Source organism: Palaemon carinicauda, chromosome 39 (genome assembly GCF_036898095.1).
Source record: "Palaemon carinicauda isolate YSFRI2023 chromosome 39, ASM3689809v2, whole genome shotgun sequence".
Classification (NCBI taxonomy): domain Eukaryota; kingdom Metazoa; phylum Arthropoda; class Malacostraca; order Decapoda; family Palaemonidae; genus Palaemon; species Palaemon carinicauda.
The window spans coordinates 39905130-39930129 of record NC_090763.1 but is presented as its reverse complement, the minus strand read 5'-3'; the positions used below and the strand labels follow the sequence as shown (position 1 = coordinate 39930129).

Here is a 25000-nt window from a genome sequence, read left to right as displayed (position 1 = left end):
ATATATAAATCTGAGTGTCAATACGTAGTTTAGGGTACAGAAAGTTACATTTCCATTGGATTACATTATTATCCATTTTTTCTTGATTACCTAAATAACAGTTATATGCTATAAAAAGAGGAAATATGCTTTTGTACCGTATAAATACCTAACTACATATCATAATTATTTCTTCATATTCATAATTACATTTCATCGAATCTTATATCTAGATTTGATATATATTAATAAATATTTTCAAAATTAACTATAAACCTGCATAACACAAACGACAATGCTAAATTATTTGTCATTACTGCTCACAAAATAATAAGCCTTCTTTTTAATAAATTAAATTACAGATCTACTAAGGTTTCCTGATCAGGATTGAAGTGAAAGGCATTGTTAACATTTATATTCTTTGGATTATTTTGAATACACCAAATAGGCATAGACTTACGAGACAGTGGGGTTGGTGGGGTTGCAGCCACCATCCCCCAATATTTGGGGCTTCTCAAATTTTTCGAGCAGAGAAGGCAACTATTCAACTGTCAGATAATGCATGATAACCCAGTCTTTGAGTGTTATACATACACACACACACACACACACACACATATATATATATATATATATATATATATATATATATATATATATATATATGTGTGTGTGTGTGTGTGTGTGTGTGTGTGTATGGGGGGTCGGGTTATGTGTGTATTTCTATAATTACTTAGATTTATGGGCAAATTTTATTTCGGGCAAAGAGAATTCAACCCCCAGATGAGAAGAATCCCATACGTTTATGCAAATAGGCAAACCATTCAAATTCAATATGCAGCTCTGATCAGTGAGTCATTATGCTTAAGTCAGAGGTGTGATTGTCATTCCATTGCAGATCGGAATGAGTGTTTAGTCAACAACGGAGGATGCAGTCACGAATGCAGGAATACAGTTGGCTCCTTCGTCTGTTGCTGTCCGGCTGGATACAAGCTAATGCCGGATAAGCTCACCTGTAAAGGTTAGTTTATTATCATGTTCTTCTCTTCATTCTCCTTCTTAGTTTATTTTTCGTATTATCCTTGGGTATTGTTTAGTTTATGTTCAATATTTATTTCCTTGATATATGATAGTTAAAGCTTCTGCTTTCTCAAGTATTTGACTATTATATTTTCCAGGAAATATCTCGACAAATATTTTAGGTAATTGATTGCCTTTTTAAAAATATATAGTTTGTACAGTCCTATAGCCGTTAAATGTACATATAATTATTATGCAGACACATATAACCAACGTAATAATAGCCTCACATGGTGAAGATGGATTGAACTAGAATTCGACAGGATCCCATAAAACAGAGTTGAAATGCACTTGTATTGATCTTTATGGCTGATTGAATTAAGTCACTGTCCTCCATGTATCAATCACCCTCATAAATGCATAGGTTCGAGTGTCAGAAGTAGTAGATGGGTTTATCATATAATTATAATTCCCTTTAAGTGTGAGTAATTCCTAAGTTAAAGTTGATTCGATATCAAGGAGCTATTTGAGATTCCCATATCAGTCTATTCTGAAGAAGTGTTTTAATATTTCCTTCTGCCTTGTTTCGAATATTGTTTTCCTTTCTGGTCTTTAGCTGCTGATTCTCATCTTATCTATTAGATAGGAACTTACGGTCTATTAAATTTCACATTCCCGATATAGATATTAATCTCTTGACTGCCGTTCACTTAGTTCGTTATATATATTACATAAGATTTTTTATAATTCTGATCTTCCTTTGTATTCAGATCTTCCCGGACAGTACCATCCCGTTCGTAATACTAGGTATGCAGTTAATTCCAATAGTCATGCCTTCTCCACCATAAGGCTAAATAATACAGTTATCTAGAAGTTTTATTCCAGCTGAGACCAATTTCTGAAATGATCTTCCTAATCAAGTAGTTGAATCGGAGGAATTTCAAAAGTTCAAACTTGCAGTAAATCTTGTATGATGAACAGGCTGAAATAAGTCCCATTTTAAATCTTATACATGAAAGACTTATTTTAATTTTGCTACCGTTCTTAAATTGTTTTATTTCAATTATTCATTACTTCCTTTGCAGTTTATTTCATTATTTCCTTTCCTTACTGCGCTATTTTTCCCATCTCGAACCCTTGGGCGTATAGCATCCTGCTTTTGTAAATAAAGTTATAGCTTAGCTAGTAATATATATATATATATATATATATATATATATATATATATATATATATATATATATATATATATATATATATATATATATACATTTATATGAACATATATCACAAGCACACGTGATTTCAATCAGTGTAAATATCACCCACGAATGGCATTTAATACCGAATTCTATCTTGGGAATATATATCCACTTGGAATTCATTTTATGGTAACAGCTTCTGGCCGGGTGGAGATTCGAACCCCCACCTGTGGGCCGGAAACCATGCCAGCAACAGCTCTACCGACTGAGCTATCAAGATAGCTCAGTCGGTAGAGCCGTTGCTGGCATGGTTTCCGGCCCACAGGTGGGGGTTCGAAAGATAGCTCAGTCGGTAGAGCCGTTGCTGGCATGGTTTCCGGCCCACAGGTGGGGGTTCGAAAGATAGCTCAGTCGGTAGAGCCGTTGCTGGCATGGTTTCCGGCCCACAGGTGGGGGTTCGAATCTCCACCCGGCCAGAAGCTGTTACCATAAAATGAATTCCAAGTGGATATATATTCCCAAGATAGAATTCGGTATTAAATGCCATTCGTGGGTGATATTTATACATTTATCTATATACATATATATGTACATGTATATATTTATATGTATATATATATATATATATATATATATATATATATATATATATATATATATTACATATATACATATATATACGAGTATGTATATAAATGTATATAAATATTAAATGTATATATATATATATATATATATATGTGTGTGTGTGTGTGTGTGTGTGTGTGGGTGTGTGTGTGTGTGTGTGGGTGTGGGTGTGATTTTAATTAATGTAAATATCAACTACAATGGCATTTAATATCGAATTCTACCTTTGGGAGTGTTTATTCACTGGAAATTCTTTTATGATAAATGCCTCTGACTGGGCAAGGATTTGAACCTATGCCGTGATCAGAAACAATGCCTGCAGGGACGACTTTACCAATCGCGGTATCTCTCTTGATATATATATATATATATATATATATATATATATATATATATATATATATATATACATATCATATATATTTATCTTCACATGCGCTAGACTCTCTCTCTCTCTCTCTCTCTCTCTCTCTCTCTCTCTCTCTCTCTCTCTCTCTCTCATCATACAATCATTGATAATTGTTACTACAAAATACATGCATTAAATACTACCCTACCTTATTCCACTCTCCATTATAATATTCAGAGACCGACATTCTTTCATTTTACCCTCACAAGTCAACTCTTGTAGAATTTCACTTTTAACCTCGGTTCTTGCAAACACTTTTTTTTTTTACCTTTCATTGCCTCCTAACTTCATCTTTTGCATCACTCAACTCTACTTCTTTTCAATCTTTCATATTCAAGAATAGTAGTTAGTAAGTATTTCATGCATTTCATAAAATTACAGTAATCACTTACTTTGTATAATCTACTTCTTTCCCTACATTAAAGGGTCGGTTGCCTGATGCGGCCTCTTAAATGCCTTCTATCAAAGGCATCCTCTTCCACCAAACATCTTCTCTCCATATCATACTTCACCTTATCTCGCCATCTAATTCTCTGCCTCCCTCTCGATCTTCTCCCGCTAACAGGCTCCTCCTGAAGCTCCTCACTCCCTCACCACCATCCATCCTCAACACATGGCCACGCCATTTCAGTCTATCTTAACCTGCAAATGAAAGGCTAAACAATCTTTTTCTTTTTCTCAGACGTGGACGAATGTGAGAATCACAATGGCGGTTGTTCGCATCACTGCATCAACACCGATGGATCCTACGAATGTCGATGTGAGCCGGAACAGCGTCTCCTGCCTGATAACAGAACGTGTATAGGTTAGCTTGGTTTCAGTGACTTCTCCTCCTGTGTCGTCGTATATTTCTGAGTTCTTCGCACCTCTTAGCCATTCATGGAACTTTTATCTTTTTTTATTGTTCTGCATCAACTTTTTATATTTTTTTTTCAAAATATCTTTCTACACGGTAGGTTATATGGTGAATAAACTGCCAAATCATCTCATAGTTTCTAGTAGCATGTAGAGAGTTTGCAATTTTCATTCACTTTCGGTTAAATCTTGTACAACAAAGTAAAGGCATTAAACTTTAACCTTTCTGTTTGTAAGTCTACCACTTTAAATTAGAGAGATAGAAAATTTTATTGCTTATATCAATCGAATAAAAAAAATGGAAGTTAATAAAAGCAGGGCAAACAATAACAATGCCTTAACAGGACAGTGCCCTAGAGACAGACCATTTACATATGATCAGCGCCCAAGCCTCCTCTCCACCCAAGCTAGGACCATGAAGGGCTAGGCAATGGCTACTAATGACTCAGCAGGTAGGCCTATTTGCTCAACATACCCACTCCCCCTTCCTTAGCTCTCAAAGATGCTGAGTTTGCAGATGCTACAAGAAGTTATCGAGCTTGAGCAGGTCACAACCCTCTATCCAGATCGCCAGGCAGGGACGGTTCCAATAGACTACCACAACCCTAAGCCCTATTATTCCTTGAAATCTGGAAATCATTGCCTTACTACCGCTAGAGAGTTATTGGGTCTTTTGACTGGCCAGACAGTACTACATTAGATCCTTCTCTGGTTATGGCTCATTTTTCCTTTGCCTACATTATACTGTACACCGAATAGTCTTGCCCAATCTTTACACATTTCCCTCTTTCCTCATACATCGGAGAGCACTAACATAATCGTAATTTTAATTTTTTCATCAATGTAGAATTACACAGTAAGAATATTTTAAAGGATATATTTGTGTGCTTAAAATTACCAATTCAAAATAGGATGTACCATCTGATGAACAAATTTTTTTAGATAAGATCGAGGATCATCATTAACCTAAATCTATTAATAATTGATAACTTAATCTTCCAATGAACTTTTTAATATTTTTTCCATATAATTCGACTTCTTTCCTTGTAGTAATTACCTTAGGTTTCAGGTCGAGCATCACATGTTAGGTCGAAATGTCAAATCAGGAATGGAGGATGTCAACAAATATGCCATGAATCAGGTCGTCGTGTCACATGCTCTTGTTCACCTGGGTATGATATTTTTTTCCTCTCTTTTTTGATTTCTTCATTTATTAAATTATTTGATCAAAAACACTATTTGAAGCATAAGTTCCATCTTTCCATAAAGGATACCCTTGCATCGTTCATAACCCATTGAAAGAATAACCCATGATTTAAAAATGCCTTCATAAGTGACAACATTGCAAGTCCCCATGTGTTCCATTCGTTAAAGATACATGTTTTTGGTAAACTGTAACAAAAATATACTAATCCCAGTGGCATAGGTTTCTTCGTAGCAGTTATTTTCATTTTATTTTTTCTCTTTTGATCTTGCCAGATTTCAGTTAGCCTCAGACAAGAGGAGCTGCATCGCGAAAGATAACCCCTGTAATGTAAACAATGGCGGATGTCATGATAAGTGTGAGGTTGAAAATGGTCGAGTCAAATGCTCCTGCAGAGATGGTTACAGACTCACTGAAAACAAGAAGAACTGCGTTGTGGATGGTAATCCCTGTGACATAAACAATGGTGGCTGTCAGGACAAGTGTGAGGTTGAAGATGGTCGAGTTAAATGCTCCTGCCGAGATGGCTACAGACTCACTGTAAACAAGAAGAGCTGCGTTGTGGATGGTAATCCCTGTGACATAAACAATGGTGGCTGTCAGGACAAGTGTGAGGTTGAAGATGGTCGAGTTAAATGCTCCTGCCGAGATGGCTACAGACTCACTGTAAACAAGAAGAGCTGCGTTGTGGATGGTAATCCCTGTGACATAGACAATGGTGGCTGTCAGGACAAGTGTGAGGTTGAAGATGGTAGAGTCAAATGCTCCTGCCGAGATGGCTACAGACTCACTGAAAACAAGAAGAGCTGCATTGTCGAAGATAATCCCTGTGAAGTAGACAATGGTGGCTGTCACGACAAGTGTGAGGTCGAAGATGGTCGAGTTAAATGCTCCTGCAGAGAGGGTTACAAACTTGCTGTAGACCAGTCAACGTGTGAAGACATTGACGAGTGTCAGAGAAGTAATGCTTGCAGTCACGAGTGTCTCAATAATTGGGGTTCTTATGAATGTCGGTGTCCACCTGGATATGAACTTGGAGCTGATGGAAATTCCTGTTCTCGTAAGCACTTCGTTTACTGTTAATCAGAGTAAAGAAAGGTTTTCTTTTTCTTTACCGTTAACCTGGATAGATATTTATGCTAATGCTCTAAAATCTTTTATTAACTCAGACACACACTGTTTCCTTAATTGTCATTTGAGGGGGAAAAAGCAGCCTCTACAGTGATTTTTAACAAATTTCCTTTACCTACATTCCATGTATCTCTTTATCACAGCTCAAAAATCTAGACAGAAAAAGGTTAGGTGTTGATAGGTTCTATTGAAATGGGTGAAGTGCAACTTGAGTAATTGTTGAATAAGTGACTACATTGTGGTGCTATAAATAACGAGTCAGATCCTGTTAACTATCTGCAGGCGATGACCAGACTGGCTGCCCAAGCCAACTCAAAATCTCCTGCCAGATATATTTGGGGGGGGGGGGGTAAGAAAACTAATGTTTCTTTAACAAACACATATATATGAACACATCCTACATCCCCTCTCTAAAATAAATTAACTACATTTTCATGAAATTTTAGGTTTATCAAATATTACCTAAAAGAAGTAAGGTAAATCAGGCAAAATAATGTTACAAAAATGACAAAGGGTACTGCCTTGGAAATGATTTTATACTCATTATAAGAAAAAAATTATGGATTACATAGTGTAGTTATCATGTCCCCTCTGGGGATTTACATTAGACCTCCCTCTTCTGGGTTGGTGCTTGACATGAGAGTCAGCTGGGGAAGGTGTATGTGTGAGTGAAGCTTACTGCACCCCGATTCGAAGATGTTTTTTGTTTCTCGTTCGTATTCTTCCACTCCATCTAACTTTGTAACGTTGATGATACCCTTTCCTTTCAATGACCCTAGCATTGCAAGCCCATCCTTTATAAGCAACTTTTTGGACAACTACTGCAATTTAACATTTCTCAGCGCCTGCTCATATTTTCCTCAGTCCGTTGTAATGTTTGCCCATTTTTCTGTTATCTTATGATATATGATAGCTCTTTATCACAGGGACTAACTCTCTAAGTTGCCGTTCAATTGTCAGTTGTGTCAGTGATTAATCAATACCTGAAACGTGTTTCTATATTGCAAAATATCTTTTCCAAACTATCTGTTTCCATCACTTCTTGAGTTATCTTGCAGAGTTCTCTTTTCTATACGTACTCCTGCTTCTGCCCTCTGTTGGAATGGGAGTAGTTAGCCAAGGATATTTTCATCATGACTTCCCCTTTCTGTAGAAAACTAGCCATTTCCGTGTTTACAAGATTGGTGCACTCATCGAGAGAAATTTCTCCCGGGGCACCCGACTGGATGGAATATTGTTGGAAGAGTGGGATCAGCTTAGCAGAAGTAGTGCCATTTGGAAAAGAGGCAATTTCCAGCAACCAGTCCGTCTATCTGCATATCCCAGGTATTGTTTTCGAACCTGAAACATATCTACAACTGTCTGTTGAATAGGATGTTCAGGGGATGAAATAGGCAGGATTGGTTCCTTCTACCAAGATAATGCAATGATGTCACAAACATGGTAATGCATCCTCTTGAGTTTCAATTGTTCCTCCATCCTAAAGCAATTCAATACCTTCCATGCCCTACGTATCATTGAATCAAAACGTTGATGGCCTGAGTGTGTGGCTTCAGACTAGAGTCTAGGTTAGATGTATAGTTCCACTTAAGGCAAGCCTCTATCCCCCATAGCAACAAAATGGGTCCTTTTCCTCTTCACAATTACAATGCTGCTGCAATGCTGAAAGTCCTAGTCCATCATGAGACCAATCTGTGATTACAGAACGTTCACTTAAAATTATCATGATAGGTTAATCCACCCCAAGTCAAATTACATAAAATTTCTTTAGTTTTCTCGAATGCATCCTGCAGCATTTTACCTCAGTACACCTTTGAATTAAAAGATTTTTTCAAAAGGTCTTGAAAAGGCTTCATTAATGAAGATGTAGAAACAAATGGTGCTAATTGGTTCATATAAAAGAAAATCATCGACTTTTGAAATTCCTTGGAATGTCCACTATCACATCATTAAAGTGCTTTTAATATGCATCCAAAGCAGAAACATTACCTACTGGGGTCCTACAATACTAGCACCTACCCCATGGTCACATAAAGTTAGTCAAAAGCCGACTCTCATCTAATTCAACATTGTGGAACCTGGAATAAGCATCTATAACAGTTTTGTATGAGCACACCGGCACACTGGAGGCCATGACAGATGGAGCAAAGGTGTGATTGTCTCTCTTTTACAAAGTTTGTTTATTTTTTTTATAATTTACTGTTCTTTTAGGGCTTCCATTCTTTTTAGCTACTACCACGATTCTTGTACACCGATCAGTTGCAGTTCCTGTAGAGATGAGCCTGATTATTCCCAATTTTACATCATTGTATAGCTTTTTCTTAACCTCTTGTTTCCAATGTTTGGGAATTAGAATGGGGTATGACACAAAATGGAATCGAATCAGGGAGAAAGTGAATATGGTGCGGATTTCCCTTTATTATCGGCAATGGATTTCATCATATTGAATACAGTACCGGAAAATGCTCTAAAATCCACTTTCTGAGCTCAGGTACATTACTTTCCAGAGGGGAAAACGGAAACTCAATGTCATAAATATTTCTGTCATTTGTGATGTCATTAGTACCGATACACTAGAGTTGTTCTCTACTAACTATATTTATGGAATTTCCATCTACATTAACATGATGGGAGAAATTTGCATCCACTAATTCTAAGCACTCATACACATCTACAGATAAATATAGTTTAGAAACATCACATTAGTAGGATGTCTACATCTGAATCTGTACTTTTACCCAAAGTTATCGTACATTGTGCACTACCTAGTACTCTCATTGATTTTTCGACATCTTGATTAACCTTCGTATTTGAATGATGCATCTGTTTAATTTTCATTCTTGACTGATATAGCACTCTTTCCCCATAATACAAACCTTAGCACCTGTATCAGCAATAGCATTGATAACCGTTTCAGATAAAGGTACATCATGTCTTATTATGTTCCACTTTTAAATTCACATGTGGTAACTTTCCTGCCACTGCAATCAGCTGTTGAACCCCACTGTTTTGCAATAACGTGCATGATGTCTGACAGTGTGTTGTCATGATGACCAACTCTGACAAAGGAAGCTTTGTTATTGACACTTTTTTTGACAAATTCTAGCTAAATAACCCTTCGTACCAGTTGTGGTAATACACTTTAATTGCATAACAACTACATTCACTTTTATCATGAACGCACCCACAATTATCCCCCTTCTTACCTGACGTAACTTACTTATTATCCTTTTGGTGGCGAAAGTTCGATTTAATTGCAGTGACTTCATAACATTCTATTTTATCACTATCATTAGGCAGTAATTCTTCACTTATCTTGGTAGTACTGACTCTTTGATTGATTTTACTAGCCCTACCCCCACTATCTTTTTCAGCAGTCTCAAGGATTTCACACTTTTGTAATATTTTGGTGACATATATTTTTCATCGTCTTTGAGTATTTTTTGTTTTAAGCCACAATTGTTCAATCTGCTAGCTAGCTTTTGAGTTAGCGTATAATCATTTATGTCAAACTGGCACTGAGGACAACAGAAAGCACAGTCTATAGCTAATTCCTGACATAGATGTACATATGCCTCAACAAGTTCCACAGATCCTTGTGCATTAAAAAAAAATCCCTCAGAATTGCACGGTTTACTGGCTTGTGTTATTTCTTGGAGAAAGGGATTTTCATTCATCCGACGTATAACAGGCATCTAATGCTCTTTGTAGCTGATCATCACAGCTCAACCGAACGCTAAGCACAGACACTGCCAATTTGAAACCAGTCTGTCATGGACATCCCAAATGTTCCTTGTGACATTTCGTAGCAACACTCATCAAACATGGTTGCTCGCATACCTGAAGGGGCACCCCTGTTCTGCCTCCGCTATAAGAAAACATTTGCTATAGCATTTAGAAGGTTGGGAGGAGCAAAGAGAAGAAAAGTCCTCTTTTGTTCTTGTTTTTTTTTTTTTTTTTTTTTTTATGTCAGCTACCCCTCCAAAAATTGGGGGAAGAGCCTTGGTATATACAGTATATAGATTTAGAAGGTCCCCATTGTCACCACTGACTCAGCCACGTGGAGATCAACCTGATATCTCAAAGCTTTCCCAGGTCCTTATTTCACTACGCCATGTAGGCAGGTTCTATTGAAACACAGGTAAAGTGCAACTTGTATAATGAGGCACTGGCGGATTTGAATTGCCACTAGTTGGCGAGCGCGTAAAGGGATACGTTCATGGCTACTTCGTAACAGGTCACATTCTTCATATCACAGCTGTCACAAATGTTATATCATCCTGATCGTTGGTGAATCGCGCAAAGTGAATGTACCTAACAAGGAAAACACAATGGGACATTAGAATTCTTCTCCTGACTTTTGTCTCCACAGATGAAAAATAGAAATTAAAAAAAAAAAAACTGTTTTGATCTATACAAATGCTTACCATGGTTTCATAATAAATTTTTGTTGATAATTAACACTGCTATACAATGTATAAGTACTTACATGGTTGAAGCAATATACAAACTGATAGAACATTTAACTTAATTCTGATCATATAACATCTGTTTTATTGTCATAACATTTCTCACAAGACGAGAAGAATTCCAGCATGTGGCGTTTAGTTACAATGGGGAAGTTTTGGAGATGATCCCTATGAAGGTCCATATAAGTTGTAGTACGAGGTAATTTCAAGCAAAACTCTGGCACTGGCTCCTGATTGGTAGGATTAATGTCATTAAATTGAAGACTGAAACAACAAAGCTGAAAACAGTATTGAGATGTTGATCTCTCGCACCACCCACTAACTTACAACAACAGCGCCACTAACTCACAACAACAATATTCTGGCGGCTGATGGATAAAACGTATAATTTTCAAAGTATTCATTGGTCAAAATATGCCAAAATATGTGCAAAACCCGAAAGGAGGGATATGTATTACAGTGACGATGTCACAAAAAATATGCTATGTAGTTTTATGATTATAAACTTCTAATCAACCGACCACAGTACATGTACATCTAAGTCTGTGTCATACGCCTAAGATATGTAGACACGTGTAAAAAGACGGAAAAATAATGTTTTTGCTTCACATTGCAATGTAAAATGCTCATTTACCGTTCCACCAAGTCTTTCCTTTTTCCTGATACTTTAAGTTTTCAAAACGCATATATATATATATATATATATATATATATATATATATATATATACATATATATATATATATATATATATTATATATATATATATATATATATATATATATATATATATATATATATATATATATTATATATATATAATATATATATATATATATATATATATATATATATATATATATATATATATATATATATATATATATATATATATATATATATATATATATATATATATATATATATATATATATATATATATATATATATATATATATATATATATATATATATATATATATATTATATATATATATATATATATATATATATATATATATATATATATATATATATATTATATATATATATATATATATATATATATATATATATATTATATATATATATTATATATATATATATATATATATATATATATATATATATATATATATATATATATATATATATATATATATATATATATATATATATATTATATATATATATATATATATATATATATATATATATATATATATATATATATATATATATATATATATATATATATATATATATATATATATATATATATATATATATATATATATATATATATCATATATATATATATATATATATATATATATATATATATGCGTTTTGAAAACTTTGATTGCTTATGACCAATTCAATATTATTAAATCTATGGAATGCTTCTCTATTTGTGAGATTTTCATCTTCATACCTTACCATCATAGTTTAAAACCAAAGACAAATAAAATTATTATTAATTTAGATATAATGTAACTGTCTTCTGTAAGCTGGAAGTTAGACGATATTAAAACAATTGATAGATATAATAGATACTGTAGTAAGTAAAAACATTGTAGGCTTAAAAAACTGATAGACCAAACTTGATCAATATTGGAATGAGTTTACAGCAAAGAATTAATATCGCTGGTATGTTTTTGGTAAAATCGTCAGGTAGGCCTAAGGGTATTTTATGATTGTTATTATGTACAAATTGTAATTGGTCACATACAAATCGTCCAAAAAATATGACTTTGTTGTTGCTACAGTTTGCTGTCAGACGCCAGGAAATCACATTTAAGGGTGTTTCCTAGTGAAAGACAATTTTATGAGGCCCCAGACACCCCCCCCCCCTTGTCAGTGCCTTTTAAAACTTTAGCCCCGACCCCCACCCCCGAAAAAAAAAAAAAAAAAAAAAAAAAAACCGTTCCTACACCTATGATAGTATTGACAGTCGGCTGTGAAGTCAGCATTTGTGTCTCCCTTCACCACAGAGCCATCTGGCGGATTAGTTCCGCCGGTACCCCATTGATGAATCAATGACTACATTGGATACTATAATGAGTTAGACCAAGTTGACTATCTGCAGCTCATGACCATTACTCAAACTGGGAATTCAATAGACCCTATCTGTGTACTTTTGTAAATGTCTACGTTTAATAAATACCATTCTATCCATCTTTATACATAAGCGTTTTGCTTTGAACCTTCAAGTGGTTATGACGAAAACTGAAATATTTGAAATAAACTATCAAATAATCTATTATTATATATTTGAATAATTTCTAATTCATTTTGGCCATAAGGTATCTTCAAGTCTACAAGAAATATCCAGATTGCTGTGAAGAATCATAAGATCCTTATTTAATCAATTTTGACAGTTTGTAGACATTGCATTATTAACACACAATACTGTAGTTATATCAGTTACTTGAGATAGGGAATATTTTATCTGCAGTCCTACCCCACCCCACCCGCACCCCGTCCTCACTCAATGGGTTGTTTGAAATATTCAAGTTTGTCTGTTGCAGGAGAATTCAAATCAACAACCGACCACTCAGCCAATTAAAGGATATTAATAAATATTCAAAAGGTGCTAGAATTTACAAACTTACGCTTTTTGGTTTCAGCCACAGAGCCAGAAGTGATAAATTCTTGCGGAACCAATAATGGAGGATGTCAACATTCCTGCAACCAAGGTCCTGCCGGTCCTCTTTGCAGCTGCCATGCTGGTTATCGCCTCCTCGGAGATGGTAGATCGTGCCAGGTAATCAGAATATTAGTCTCAATGTGTTATTAAACCAAAATAATATAATTTCACAATTAAACAATGCCACTTATCTCTTCAAGATTAGAAACTAGTGTTTATTATCAAAATAAATTCCAGATTATAACTAATTTCAATATATTTTTAGTTTTATCTACAATATTTAACTATATTTTTTTTCAAACATCTGGCTGCTCAGGACAGAAATGAATGCCAGGAAAGGACTCACCGATGCCAGCAAGATTGCGTTAACACTGATTCAGGCTACGCATGCGCTTGTCTCCCAGGATTTACCCTCAGTTCTAACGGGTTCAATTGCACCGGTAAGAATTTTTCCTGAGGCTTATGAACATGGTAATTTTGTTTTGAAAAGATGAAACGCCGAATATAGATAATTAGCAAATATTCAACTGAATGTTTTTAGATGCAATGTCATTCCTTATAGTTCTCTCTCTCTCTCTCTCTCTCTCTCTCTCTCTCTCTCTCTCTCTCTCTCTCTCTTCTGTTTTCAATGATGACACGACCTTAAGTGTCAGTGAGACACACTATTATAAGAGTTTTTGCCCTTCACAGACATCGACGAGTGTCGCACGGGAATTTGTGAGCACTTCTGTAAAAACACTCCGGGATCCTACGCTTGCTCCTGTCGACGAGGATACGTTCTTGAAGATGAAACTCGATGCCGTGGTAAGGACTGTTTGCTGGATCTTCGAAGTGTCCTTCTCTACAATCTGTTGTGTATTCCGTAACTAAATAACGCATTCTTTCCAGTAGGGTCTTGATTAAACCTGCATTGACTTTTACTCAAGATCGTAAAGTTCAATTAGTGAAGGTTATGTCATTTTTCGTTCTTGCTTGCACTGGTTCCTGGATTAGTGCAGCCCGTGAAGCTTTTAGTCTAGTTTGGATACATCTAACGAAACTTTGTCAAGCATGTGGAAGTCATATCTTCAATAAGAATGTTAAGGATAAATTTTAGATCGTTCTTACCATAAAAGTATGAGAATGGACGGAATAAAATAGAAAGTTTAAAAAAGACTTTTACTAATAGTTTTATGTTATACGTGTTATTCATTCCAAAGTTAATAAAAGACTTAAACTAATCGTTTTATGTTATACATGTTATTCATTTACAAAGTTAAGAAAAAGACTTAAACTCATCGTTTTATGTTATACATGTTATTCATTTCCAATGTAAAAAAAAATCTTTCAACTAATTGTTTTATGTTATACATATTATTTCCATATTCCATGTTCTTGAAATTTCACAATTATTTTATGAATGGTATATGCTATGAGATTTGCATCTTGTGTACTGATAACTAGATAATGAGCAAGAAATGTTTCCATTTCTATTTCGAAAAATAACCAAACTTCTTTAATATGTCACTTAAAGTAATAATTCAAATTACAATTACTTGCTTAAAATAGAAAGAAAACTACTACATTATTACACACTATTTAAACGAACATTTTCTTCACTATCTATTCTGGAATAGCCCACTATGTACAAGTATGTTATTTTTCCAATAGATATTAATTTTCATTGTATGCTTTAGTTCATAATTGATATTTGTAATCTGCAAAATTTGACCCCGCAGCCATTACCACCAATTACTTTGTCTCAGGACGTATTCCGGTTGACGTTCAACATTCGACATCCCGGCCGTCGATCAGTCGAGTGGAGGATGATCTCGCGATAACTGAGAATGACCTATCGGTTTTAGATAACAACTTAGGTCGAACTAGACCTGGATGGACAACTGATAAAGAGAAGAAATGGGAAGAAACAGAAGAAGAACAAAGAAGGTACTGGGGGGAGGACAGTTATGCAGGCCCTACAACACAGACGAGGTTCGACATTGACAGAAATCTGCAGATTGACGAAAGAAGAAGGTGGGGGTTTACCAAGGGCGGGGGTGGAAGGACCGAAGAGGACAGATGGGGTGAAGGGAGAGGTCCCATTTGGAGAGGAGGAGGGGATGGGGGAGGAGGAGGAGGTCATATAGATGAACAATGGAGGAGTGAGGAGGAGGATTATTATTGGGGAAGAAGAGATAAAGGAAGAAAAATTGGAGGAGGAAGGGTAGACGGGCAAGGAAGAGGAGGGGGAAATGATGTAGGGCAAGGAGGAGGAGGAAGAGGAGTAAAGGGAGGTGGTGAAGTTCATGTTAAAGGTAGAGGACAAGACAAAGGGAGAGGTAAGGGAGTAAAATTTGACGGAAAAGGCAGAGGAGGAGGTGGAGGATTTGGTGGTGGAAGAGAGCATGATAGAGGAAGAGACAGAGGGAGAGAGTGGGAGGAAGGCGGAGGAGTTGGTGGTGGGAGAGACCATGAACAAGGAAGAGACAGAGGGAGAGAGTGGGAGGAAGGCAGAGGAGTTGGTGGTGGGAGAGACCATGAACAAGGAAGAGACAGAGGGAGAGAGTGGGAGGAAGGTGGAGGAGTTGGTGGTGGGAGAGACCATGAACAAGGAAGAGACAGAGGGAGAGACTGGGAGGAAGGTGGAGGAGTTGGTGGTGGGAGAGACCATGAACAAGGAAGAGACAGAGGGAGAGAGTGGGAGGAGGGTGGAGGAGTTGGTGGTGGAAGAGACCATGAACAAGGAAGAGACAGAGGGAGAGGAGGAGACAGGAAAAGGCCAGGCACCTATGAAGAAACAATAGATGAAATCTATACAGAAGTGAATGAAAATGACATTCAGTATCCGAATCACTTTGACACTACCTTTAAAAGAGTTGATGAAGAAACCCTTTGGAAAGAAAAAGGAAATCAATTACCTTACCCAAGATATGGGGGTCCTGGCGAAGAGGCAGGTTCGGGAGACAGGGCCATCTCCCCCGGGAGCAGACACAAAAAACCAATAACTTTTAGGGAAGAAGACTTTGTGGGAATTATTGAAGAAGAAACGTATCCTGGTGGAAGTTCTACTCCGTCAGTATGGGAAGAAGAGAATCGATTTGAAGGTAGCGGAACTGGGGTCTTTTACCCAACACCCACACGACCATCTAGAGAAGGTACTGATAGAGACATTGCAGGAGGACGTAAGGTTAGTACAACGAAGACTCCCGGTAGAACACCTGTAGACACAGGCGATGATGGCCAATGGAGGGGTCGGGGAAGACATCCTCATCCTACACCCAGACTCCCAGGGAGAAGAGAGGAAGAGGAGACCACTTGGAGTATCAAGGAAGATAGGCACTGGAAAAAAGATGGAGACAAGCCATGGAGGTGGGATGAGGAAGAGGTTACCAAGGTCCTGGAGGAGGAGGACCAGAAAAACCTAGTCACTGCATCTGAGCACACTAATATCACGACACTACATACCAGTAAGTACTGTACTTTTAGGTGCAGGATTCTATCAGGAATTTCTTAATGTTACATAATATTCAATTGATTTTCTCTTTCATTATTGCTAAGTCAGTAACTTTTCCATTCATATGTAGGGTGTCCACAAGGATATGTTGGAGAAAGCTGCACAGTCCGTTGTGAAGATTGTATCGGGGACTGCAATGACGATGGCTGTGTTTGTCCGCCTGGAATGACTGGTCAGTTCTGCCAGGAAACCTGCCCTCCCGGTTTCTATGGCGACGGCTGTAATAAGGTAGGTCTGCCTTAGATTCTTTAGAGTTCATTTTAGTTTCTAAGCCAATAAAGATCAACAGAATGTGTTTGGATATTTTGGGAACTAGTTCTTAACTGGTTTGACTGGCAAAACAATAATATATAGGGATATCAGGAACTATATAGATAACGAAACTCTGGAACTTAATTGCCTTACTTGATTAGTTTCAACGGACTACGATTGGAATTCTTAATTATTCATAATTGCTCTCTGCCTCTCTCTTTCAACCATTCCTGTCATATTGAGGATATATTTTGATACATAGAAATATATATATATATATATATATATATATATATATATATATATATATATATATATATATATATATATATATATATATATTATTCAAACTAGCAAATTACGTAAATTCCCAAGATCCAAATCCCACCTGCTTTATATTACATAAACCGATATACAAGAGAAATACCTCCGAGCTCTGAGAATAATATATCTTAAAGGTCTCCTTACTTTACACTTAAAATGAAAACCGGGTAATTATCTTACTTTTAACAGGAGCTATTCGTAATTCAACTCCTACTTTGGTTCTTAGTCAGGGGATACGAGCAAAGCTCTGAAATAATTATTGGTGATCCAAATAAAAAACACTTTGCAAAAATAAATATATTCTATAAAAAAATAACAAATTCCAAAAAAATTAACACCAACATAAATCACTCGAAATATTGAATCTGAACTAAACCTTAGGCTAAGACAAAAAGATACTTTAATAGATTATATAATCACTTGTTTCAAGGGAAATTAATTTATAAAAATATTTAATTTTGACAATTAATTAATAAATGACACTTTAACACTTAGAAAATTAATCAAATTTACACTTACATATACTTAACTGTTACTCTTATGTCCTTTGGCTCACGAAAGGTTACCGAGCGGTGAAGACAAATAGATACACTTCACAGTTTAACCTAATTACATGGGGCCAGTTACGAATAAACTTTAAAATATAAATTTACTATAATTCTCACTTCACTTCACCCAAAATTAAAATTACCAAATATTTTATCGAACACAATTCTGCATTTGAGAGAAAACACTATTCACGTTTCAGAGGAAAACACTATTCACGTTTGAGAGGAGACACTAAGCACGTAGTGGCTGAATAGATGCTGGAGACAACTGTCGGACAATGGCTCTTCTGAGGGGTAGACTGGATCTCTTCTGCTTCCTATGCATTGCTAGGTTCTATATATATTAACTTAATTTATTCTAGTAACTTCTAGTGAGGTTATGAGTGGGGGATATGAAGGGAATATTTGATTGATATACCTGAAGCTGATGAAGACCTTGATCTTCCCATGAATGAATTCAGTGTGTTTGAAGTCAAAGCTATCCTCAAAATACTGAAGAGATGGAAAGCCCCTGGATACGATGGAATAACTGCCGAGATGATACTGGCCGAAAATGAAGGGACTCCCAGACTACTTACAAGATTATTTTGTAGAATGTGGTTTGAAGAGGTAAAACCAGGTGAATAGAAGTTAGGAGTGTTGGTGAAATTGGCAAAAAAAGGAGACCTGACTGATTGTAACAATTACAGAGGCATAGCACTTACACATGCTGTACAGCAATGCATAGAATATAGAAATCCACTTTTGATGACATTTGTGGACTATGAAAAAGCCTTTGATAGTGTGCACCGGCCAATTTTGCAGAGAGTCCTGCGTTTTTATTGAATTCCTCTTAAATATGTAAATTTGATTAAGTCTGTTCATAGGCATAGCAAGTGCAAAGTTATGTTCTTGGAGTCTTATCAAATGAATTTCCAGTGAACAGTGGAGTACTCCAAGGGAAAGTATTTTCCCTTATGTTGTTTATCCTACTCATGGATTTTGTAATGCGTACAATAGTCGGAGATGGTGGAGAAGGGTTGGACTGGATTGGTGATAGGAATTTAGCAGACCTAGAGTATGCTGATGATGCTGTCCTTGTTAGCAGAACACCACAGGATTTGCAATGCTTGCTTACCAGAATGCATGAAATATCACACGATGTTGGGCTGAAGATAAATAGAAGAAAGACAGAGATGATGAGGATGGAGTATGCAATGGAAAATGAAATATCATTGGATGGAGAAAGGATTAGTGAAGTAGAATCATTTAAGTATTTAGGAACTGTGATCTCCATCCTGAGTACGAGCAGCTGGTATCTTTGAGGCTCTGTAAGATGGATGCTGTTTCTCTCCAAACCGTCTAAACATTGATTTTCGTAACTGAAAGATATGTGACATTTCTCATCAGCGGATTTTTACAACTGTTTGTTGGATGTAGATTGCCAATAATAATATTTGTTTGGTTATATCTTTAAGTATCTGAAGGAAAAACAAAAGAGGTAAAGGAAAACATTCTTGTCCATTAAAAGAATATCCGATGTGCAGATTACTGAAGATTGATAATAGTAATTGTAGTACTGATAATGATTATGATAATAGTAAAACGTCTGTAATAATAATAATAATAATAATAATAATAATAATAATAATAATAATAATAATAATAATAATAATAATAATAATAATAATAATAATGTAATTCTATTTATAATAACAACATTGATAATGATGATAAAGATAACAAAAATGTGTACTGTACACATTTTAATTAGAGATTTCTGACATTTAAACTGGTTATATTGAAGATCAATTTGATTCCAAAGTAAGTTGACTTTTTTGTATCTGTTGTGCAAATATCATGCGTAAAGCAATAAAGGGGAAATTGCTAATTAAAATATAGATGTTTAATGAAGTTTATCATGTGTTGAGAGGGGTGACTTCGTGTATTTCTTACGTCATAAACATGTACGTTAAGGCTAATTAGTTAATTTTACTCATTTCAAATAAGCTACGCATCAACATTCATTGATAGGGTTTAAGCATGGAGAATAACGTCCTCGCCCACCAGAGTTTCAGAAAACTCTCTAAGATACACGGCCCTACCAAAAAAGGTTGTTATCAATCTGAAACTCTGCGTCATGAAACGTGATAAGTTCTTAATGGATTTGTGTACTATTAGAATTATTAATATTATCAAAATTATCAAGATTATTATAAAAAAGAAAATATTTCTAAAGAACTGCATAATTTCTTGTGTTACCATAGTAGTTTTGCAGTTGTTTATTTATTTATTTTTTTTTTTTTTGTATCTTTCCAGGAATGTTTATGTGAGAATGGTGGGACGTGTGACACAGTTTCAGGGAACTGCTCTTGTCCTCCAGGTGTTTCTGGGGATTACTGTGAAAATGGCTGCCCCGCAGGTAAGCTCTTCTTGACATGTGTATAAACAATTCAATATATTATATAACGATATTGACTGTCTCATGTTATGTCATTTACTTAAAGATGGAGCAACTTAAATTCGTCTGGGGATCCAAAATGAGATTGACAAACAGTTATTGGCCAAAACAAGGCCTTGCAAATCATTACTTCAGCTTTTCCTTGTAATTTCCATATCTCCTTTTGTATAGAGTGATAGTTTTCCTAACTGTCCACAGGGTTTTATGGAGTTACTTGCCGAAAAAAATGTCCCTTCAAGTGCCCATCGATGCGATGCAACAGGCACTTCGGATTCTGCGAGTGCGATGTTGGTCGATTTGGTCAGCTGTGTAATTTGCCTTGTCCTGACATGACGTGGGGAATGAACTGCCGTCACCAATGCGAGTGTGATCAGGAGAAGACGGTTCGATGTAACCCTGAGGTAGGTAGGAAGACTTCAGTAGACTATACTTTGTGTAATTTTTCTTAAAGTCTATCTTCCTCGGTGTATTTCTATTTAGACTGTTCAAAATATAGAATCGTGATGACTAGCAAAGAACCTTTATAAAAACAACTTCAGCAAAGGGGTCTGCCCTGTCCTATAACCTCTCCCATTTCCTTCATCGTTCACCCATCTATACCTTCACCTGCCCCCACCTCCGCTGAACTTATACTCCCTTTTTTATTTATATGTCCATTACTAAAAAACACCATTGTGGTACCTGGACTGTTGTTTGCAAATGTAGTTTTGGACAAGAGGTATTTCCATTGGCAGTGCTGCAAATAGAGACAGTAACTACTATATGTCTATTAGGAAGAATCTTTAGATACTAGAAGTTCTAGTAATACCTTTGAGTTTTATATAGAATTTTCATATCTATTTTCTATTTTAATCTTCGATAGAACTATACTAGCAACAGGCTAAAAGTGTAAAAATTTCATCGAAATCATACCATTCTTTCTTGGAGATGATTTTTAAAGATGAAGGCTAATCAAAGGCACCGCAGGGTTTGTTACATATCATAATAATCGTTTTGATGAAATACATTTCTCCTATTTTCTCTATATTTTTGGGTAAAAAAAATCAGATGCAAATATGTTAAAGGCAAAAGTAAATGTCCTCATTTTTTCTTCATGTAATGCAAACATTAGATAAAGAATATAATAAGTCAACGTTTCATCTTAGTAAGACACGAAAACCATCCATTTGAAAGGTGATAATTAGCAGCATTAAAATGGTCTGTGGTTGGTTTAACCCTTCCAATGCTGTTAGTGACTTAGTCAAATTTGAAAAAGGGAAAAAATCTTCAAAATGACCCAAACCATGGAAAGTTGACATTCATTGGAACGGTCAGGGCTGTTTCTAGCGATAGGTGGGCTAGGCGATTGCCTTGGACTCCTATGCCACCAGCGGCCCCGGGGTAGCTTTGAAAATCTAAATTTCCCTAGCTAACAGGGGCCCCTAATGAAAAGTTGAAATTTACCTTTGAAAATTTTTAATTTTCAAATATTAAATTTGAAAATTTGAAGATTTTTTTGTGTGTGAGGAAATGAATGTAGAGGTTGTACTCAAAGAGAAAAGATTAGGAATCACAAAAAGCTCTTTGCTTATGAAGCCCCAGATGAGCCCATTGCAGATGCCATGAAGAGGTTAGAAGCAAAATTCTTTAATGTTGGTGTTGACACAGCTATTGAATCCTTAACTGACAGGTTTGAAACACTGAGTGAAGTGAGTGACAGATTTGGTGTGTTGCTCCCGACATTGAGCACTGGATATGAAAGGAACATTGTTGGAAAGGAACTGGCTGTAGAAGTCAAAAACCTGCCAAGCTTACCCTCAGATGATATGACTGCTGATAAGCTCCTCACCTTTACCCACAAAAAACATTTGGAGGAACTGTATCCCAATCTATGGGTTACCTTGAGAATCACCTGCACTCTGCCTGTGACTGTACCCTTAGCAGAGAGGAGCTTTTCAAAGCTGGACCCAATAAAGACCTATCTAAGATCTTCCATGAGCAGGATCGACTCACTGGTCTTGCAATAATCATCATCAACCATGAGGTGGGCAAACCGGTGTCGTGAGGACTTCGTTGATGACTGTAAATAAAAAAAGCCAGGAAGCAGACGTGTTGAGGACAAAACATTATTATTGTGAAGAATGTGAATTATTAGTTGTTTTTCTGGTAAGTTTGTGACTGTGATGATGATTAAGCATTATTTTAAGCGTGTTTTTTATTATTATTGCACTTTGAAGTAGATGTGAAATAAGTAAATTTGAATTTCAATAATTCATTGCATTTTAGTAGACCATCAAAAGGGCTAGGAGTCGTTTCATCACAGGTTGACAAACTCTTCAGGGATAAATGAAGTACCTACCTATCTATCTATCTATCTATCTTAGGCTCCCACACAGCTAGAAACGGCCATGGAAAAGGTTATCATAAGAGCTTTCCAATAAATATCAAGTTTTGTTGAATTCACCACTGGTAGTGAAAGAGTTAAGTCAAGTTGTCTTACGCCAAAACGAGCCATTTCTAAAATAGGTAACGAGAATAGTGTAATGTATTCCTTTTTTTTTCTTCTTTTTTTGTGTGTGTAAACGTGGATGACACTAGTGTTAGTTTCGTATAACGTAAAAAGGGGTGAATTTGACTGTTCATGTCCTTCTCCTTGATTAGTCAAATTATTCCAGGAACGATATTATAACCTTCTCAAGGATAGTCTTGGCATCGTTAAGGCTTGGTAATAGGGAATGCCATGTATGGGGAGGTGGGCCGGAACCAGTATCACCATTGCCAAAGTGTGTGCTGGATTTCACAGGGAAATATTCATACATTTATGTAGAGTAAACCTACACGATGGGTTAAATTGCAGAGGGTCTTTAATGTGGCTATACAACACCCGGAAGAAGCCTAAATGTGTTTTACTAAAAATAACAGCTAACTATTTATATAGATATCCGCACACATGCACATGTGGGGTACCCCTTCTCACCAGGATATGCCTACTCACTCTCCCCCTTACCTGATGGACGGGGAGAGACCTAAAAGTTATACGTCTGATAATGCTGCTGAGCGTAATCGAAAAATAAAAAATGTATAAATATACATAGACGTATATTCATATATATAAATATAAATATATATATATATATATATATATATATATATATATATGTATATATATATATATATATATATATATATATATATATATATGTATGTAAATATCACCCACGAAAGGCATTTAATACCGAATTCTATCTTGGGAATATATATCCACTTGGAATTCATTTTATGGTAACAGCTTCTGGCCGGGTGGAGATTCGAACCCCCACCTGTGGGCCGGAAACCATGCAGGCAGCGACCCTACCGACTGAGCTGTCTTGATAGCTTAGTCGGTAGGGTCGCTGCTGGCATGGTTTCCGGCCCACAGGTGGGGGTTCGAATCTCCACCCGGCCAGAAGCTGTTACCATAAAATGAATTTCAAGTGGATATATATTCCCAAGATAGAATTCGGTATTAAATGCCTTTCGTGGGTGATATTTACATTGATTGAAATCACGTGTCCTTGTGATATATGTTCATATATGTGTGTGTGTGTATATACATATATATGTATATATATAATCATATATACATATATATACATATATATACACACATATATTTATATATATATATATATATATATATATATATATATATGATTATATATACATATATGTATATATATATATATGTATATATATATATATATATATATATATATATATATATATATATATATATATATATGCGTAAAAATCACAGGAAAACGTGATGCTCAGATGCAGAAGAACCATAGGGAAAATGAAAATACGAAATATACGATTAAGTCCTGACTAGTTTCGTGATACTTCTTCAGAGGACTGATTTATTGAGAGAGGTTTCTTTACATTTTAAAGGGAAAGTAAACGTACGAACATACATATAGAGGCATAGAGAACAATGACACTCCCTTACCAGCTACCTGGGCTGAGTTCAGGTGTTTACTGGGCGGAGATCCAACCTCATTAGACACCTGCCAAAAAGGGTCATTTTTTGTGACGGGTAAATTCTTGTTTTTGACTTTCAGTACAGTTTATTTATATGAATAACGGTAGCCTTATCTATATAAATACATAAGCAAAACTATTTGTATATGTAAAACACATTTATATATAAATATATAAAAAAGACATATACATACGTATACACAAACAGGCATTCATACACAAACATGCATAATATATACATAGACATATACATACATGTACACATACTGGTATACATATACCAAAAATGACCCTTTTTGGCAGGTGTCTAATGAGGTTGGATCTCCGCCCAGTAAACACCTGACCTCAGCCCAGGTAGCTGGTAAGGGAGTGTCATTGTTCTCTATGCCTCTATATGT

The 25000-nt window shown here is 35.7% G+C and overlaps 1 protein-coding gene across 6 annotated transcripts in view; it reads left to right on the top strand.

Moving 5' to 3' along the window:
* Positions 1 to 25000, top strand: part of LOC137631139 (multiple epidermal growth factor-like domains protein 6) — a 238290-nt gene that overhangs the window by 177555 nt on the left and 35735 nt on the right. For 5 of the 6 annotated variants that reach the window (XM_068362813.1, XM_068362812.1, XM_068362807.1 and 2 more), the window contains 11 exons: positions 878 to 1000; positions 3920 to 4042; positions 5162 to 5264; positions 5572 to 6356; positions 13527 to 13663; positions 13863 to 13986; positions 14237 to 14350; positions 15292 to 16992; positions 17110 to 17267; positions 20462 to 20564; positions 20802 to 21004. In XM_068362813.1, the coding sequence (XP_068218914.1) occupies positions 878 to 1000; positions 3920 to 4042; positions 5162 to 5264; positions 5572 to 6356; positions 13527 to 13663; positions 13863 to 13986; positions 14237 to 14350; positions 15292 to 16992; positions 17110 to 17267; positions 20462 to 20564; positions 20802 to 21004 (3674 nt within the window). The remainder of the gene's footprint in view (positions 1 to 877; positions 1001 to 3919; positions 4043 to 5161; positions 5265 to 5571; positions 6357 to 13526; positions 13664 to 13862; positions 13987 to 14236; positions 14351 to 15291; positions 16993 to 17109; positions 17268 to 20461; positions 20565 to 20801; positions 21005 to 25000) is intronic. The other variant, XM_068362810.1, reaches the window with a different exon arrangement.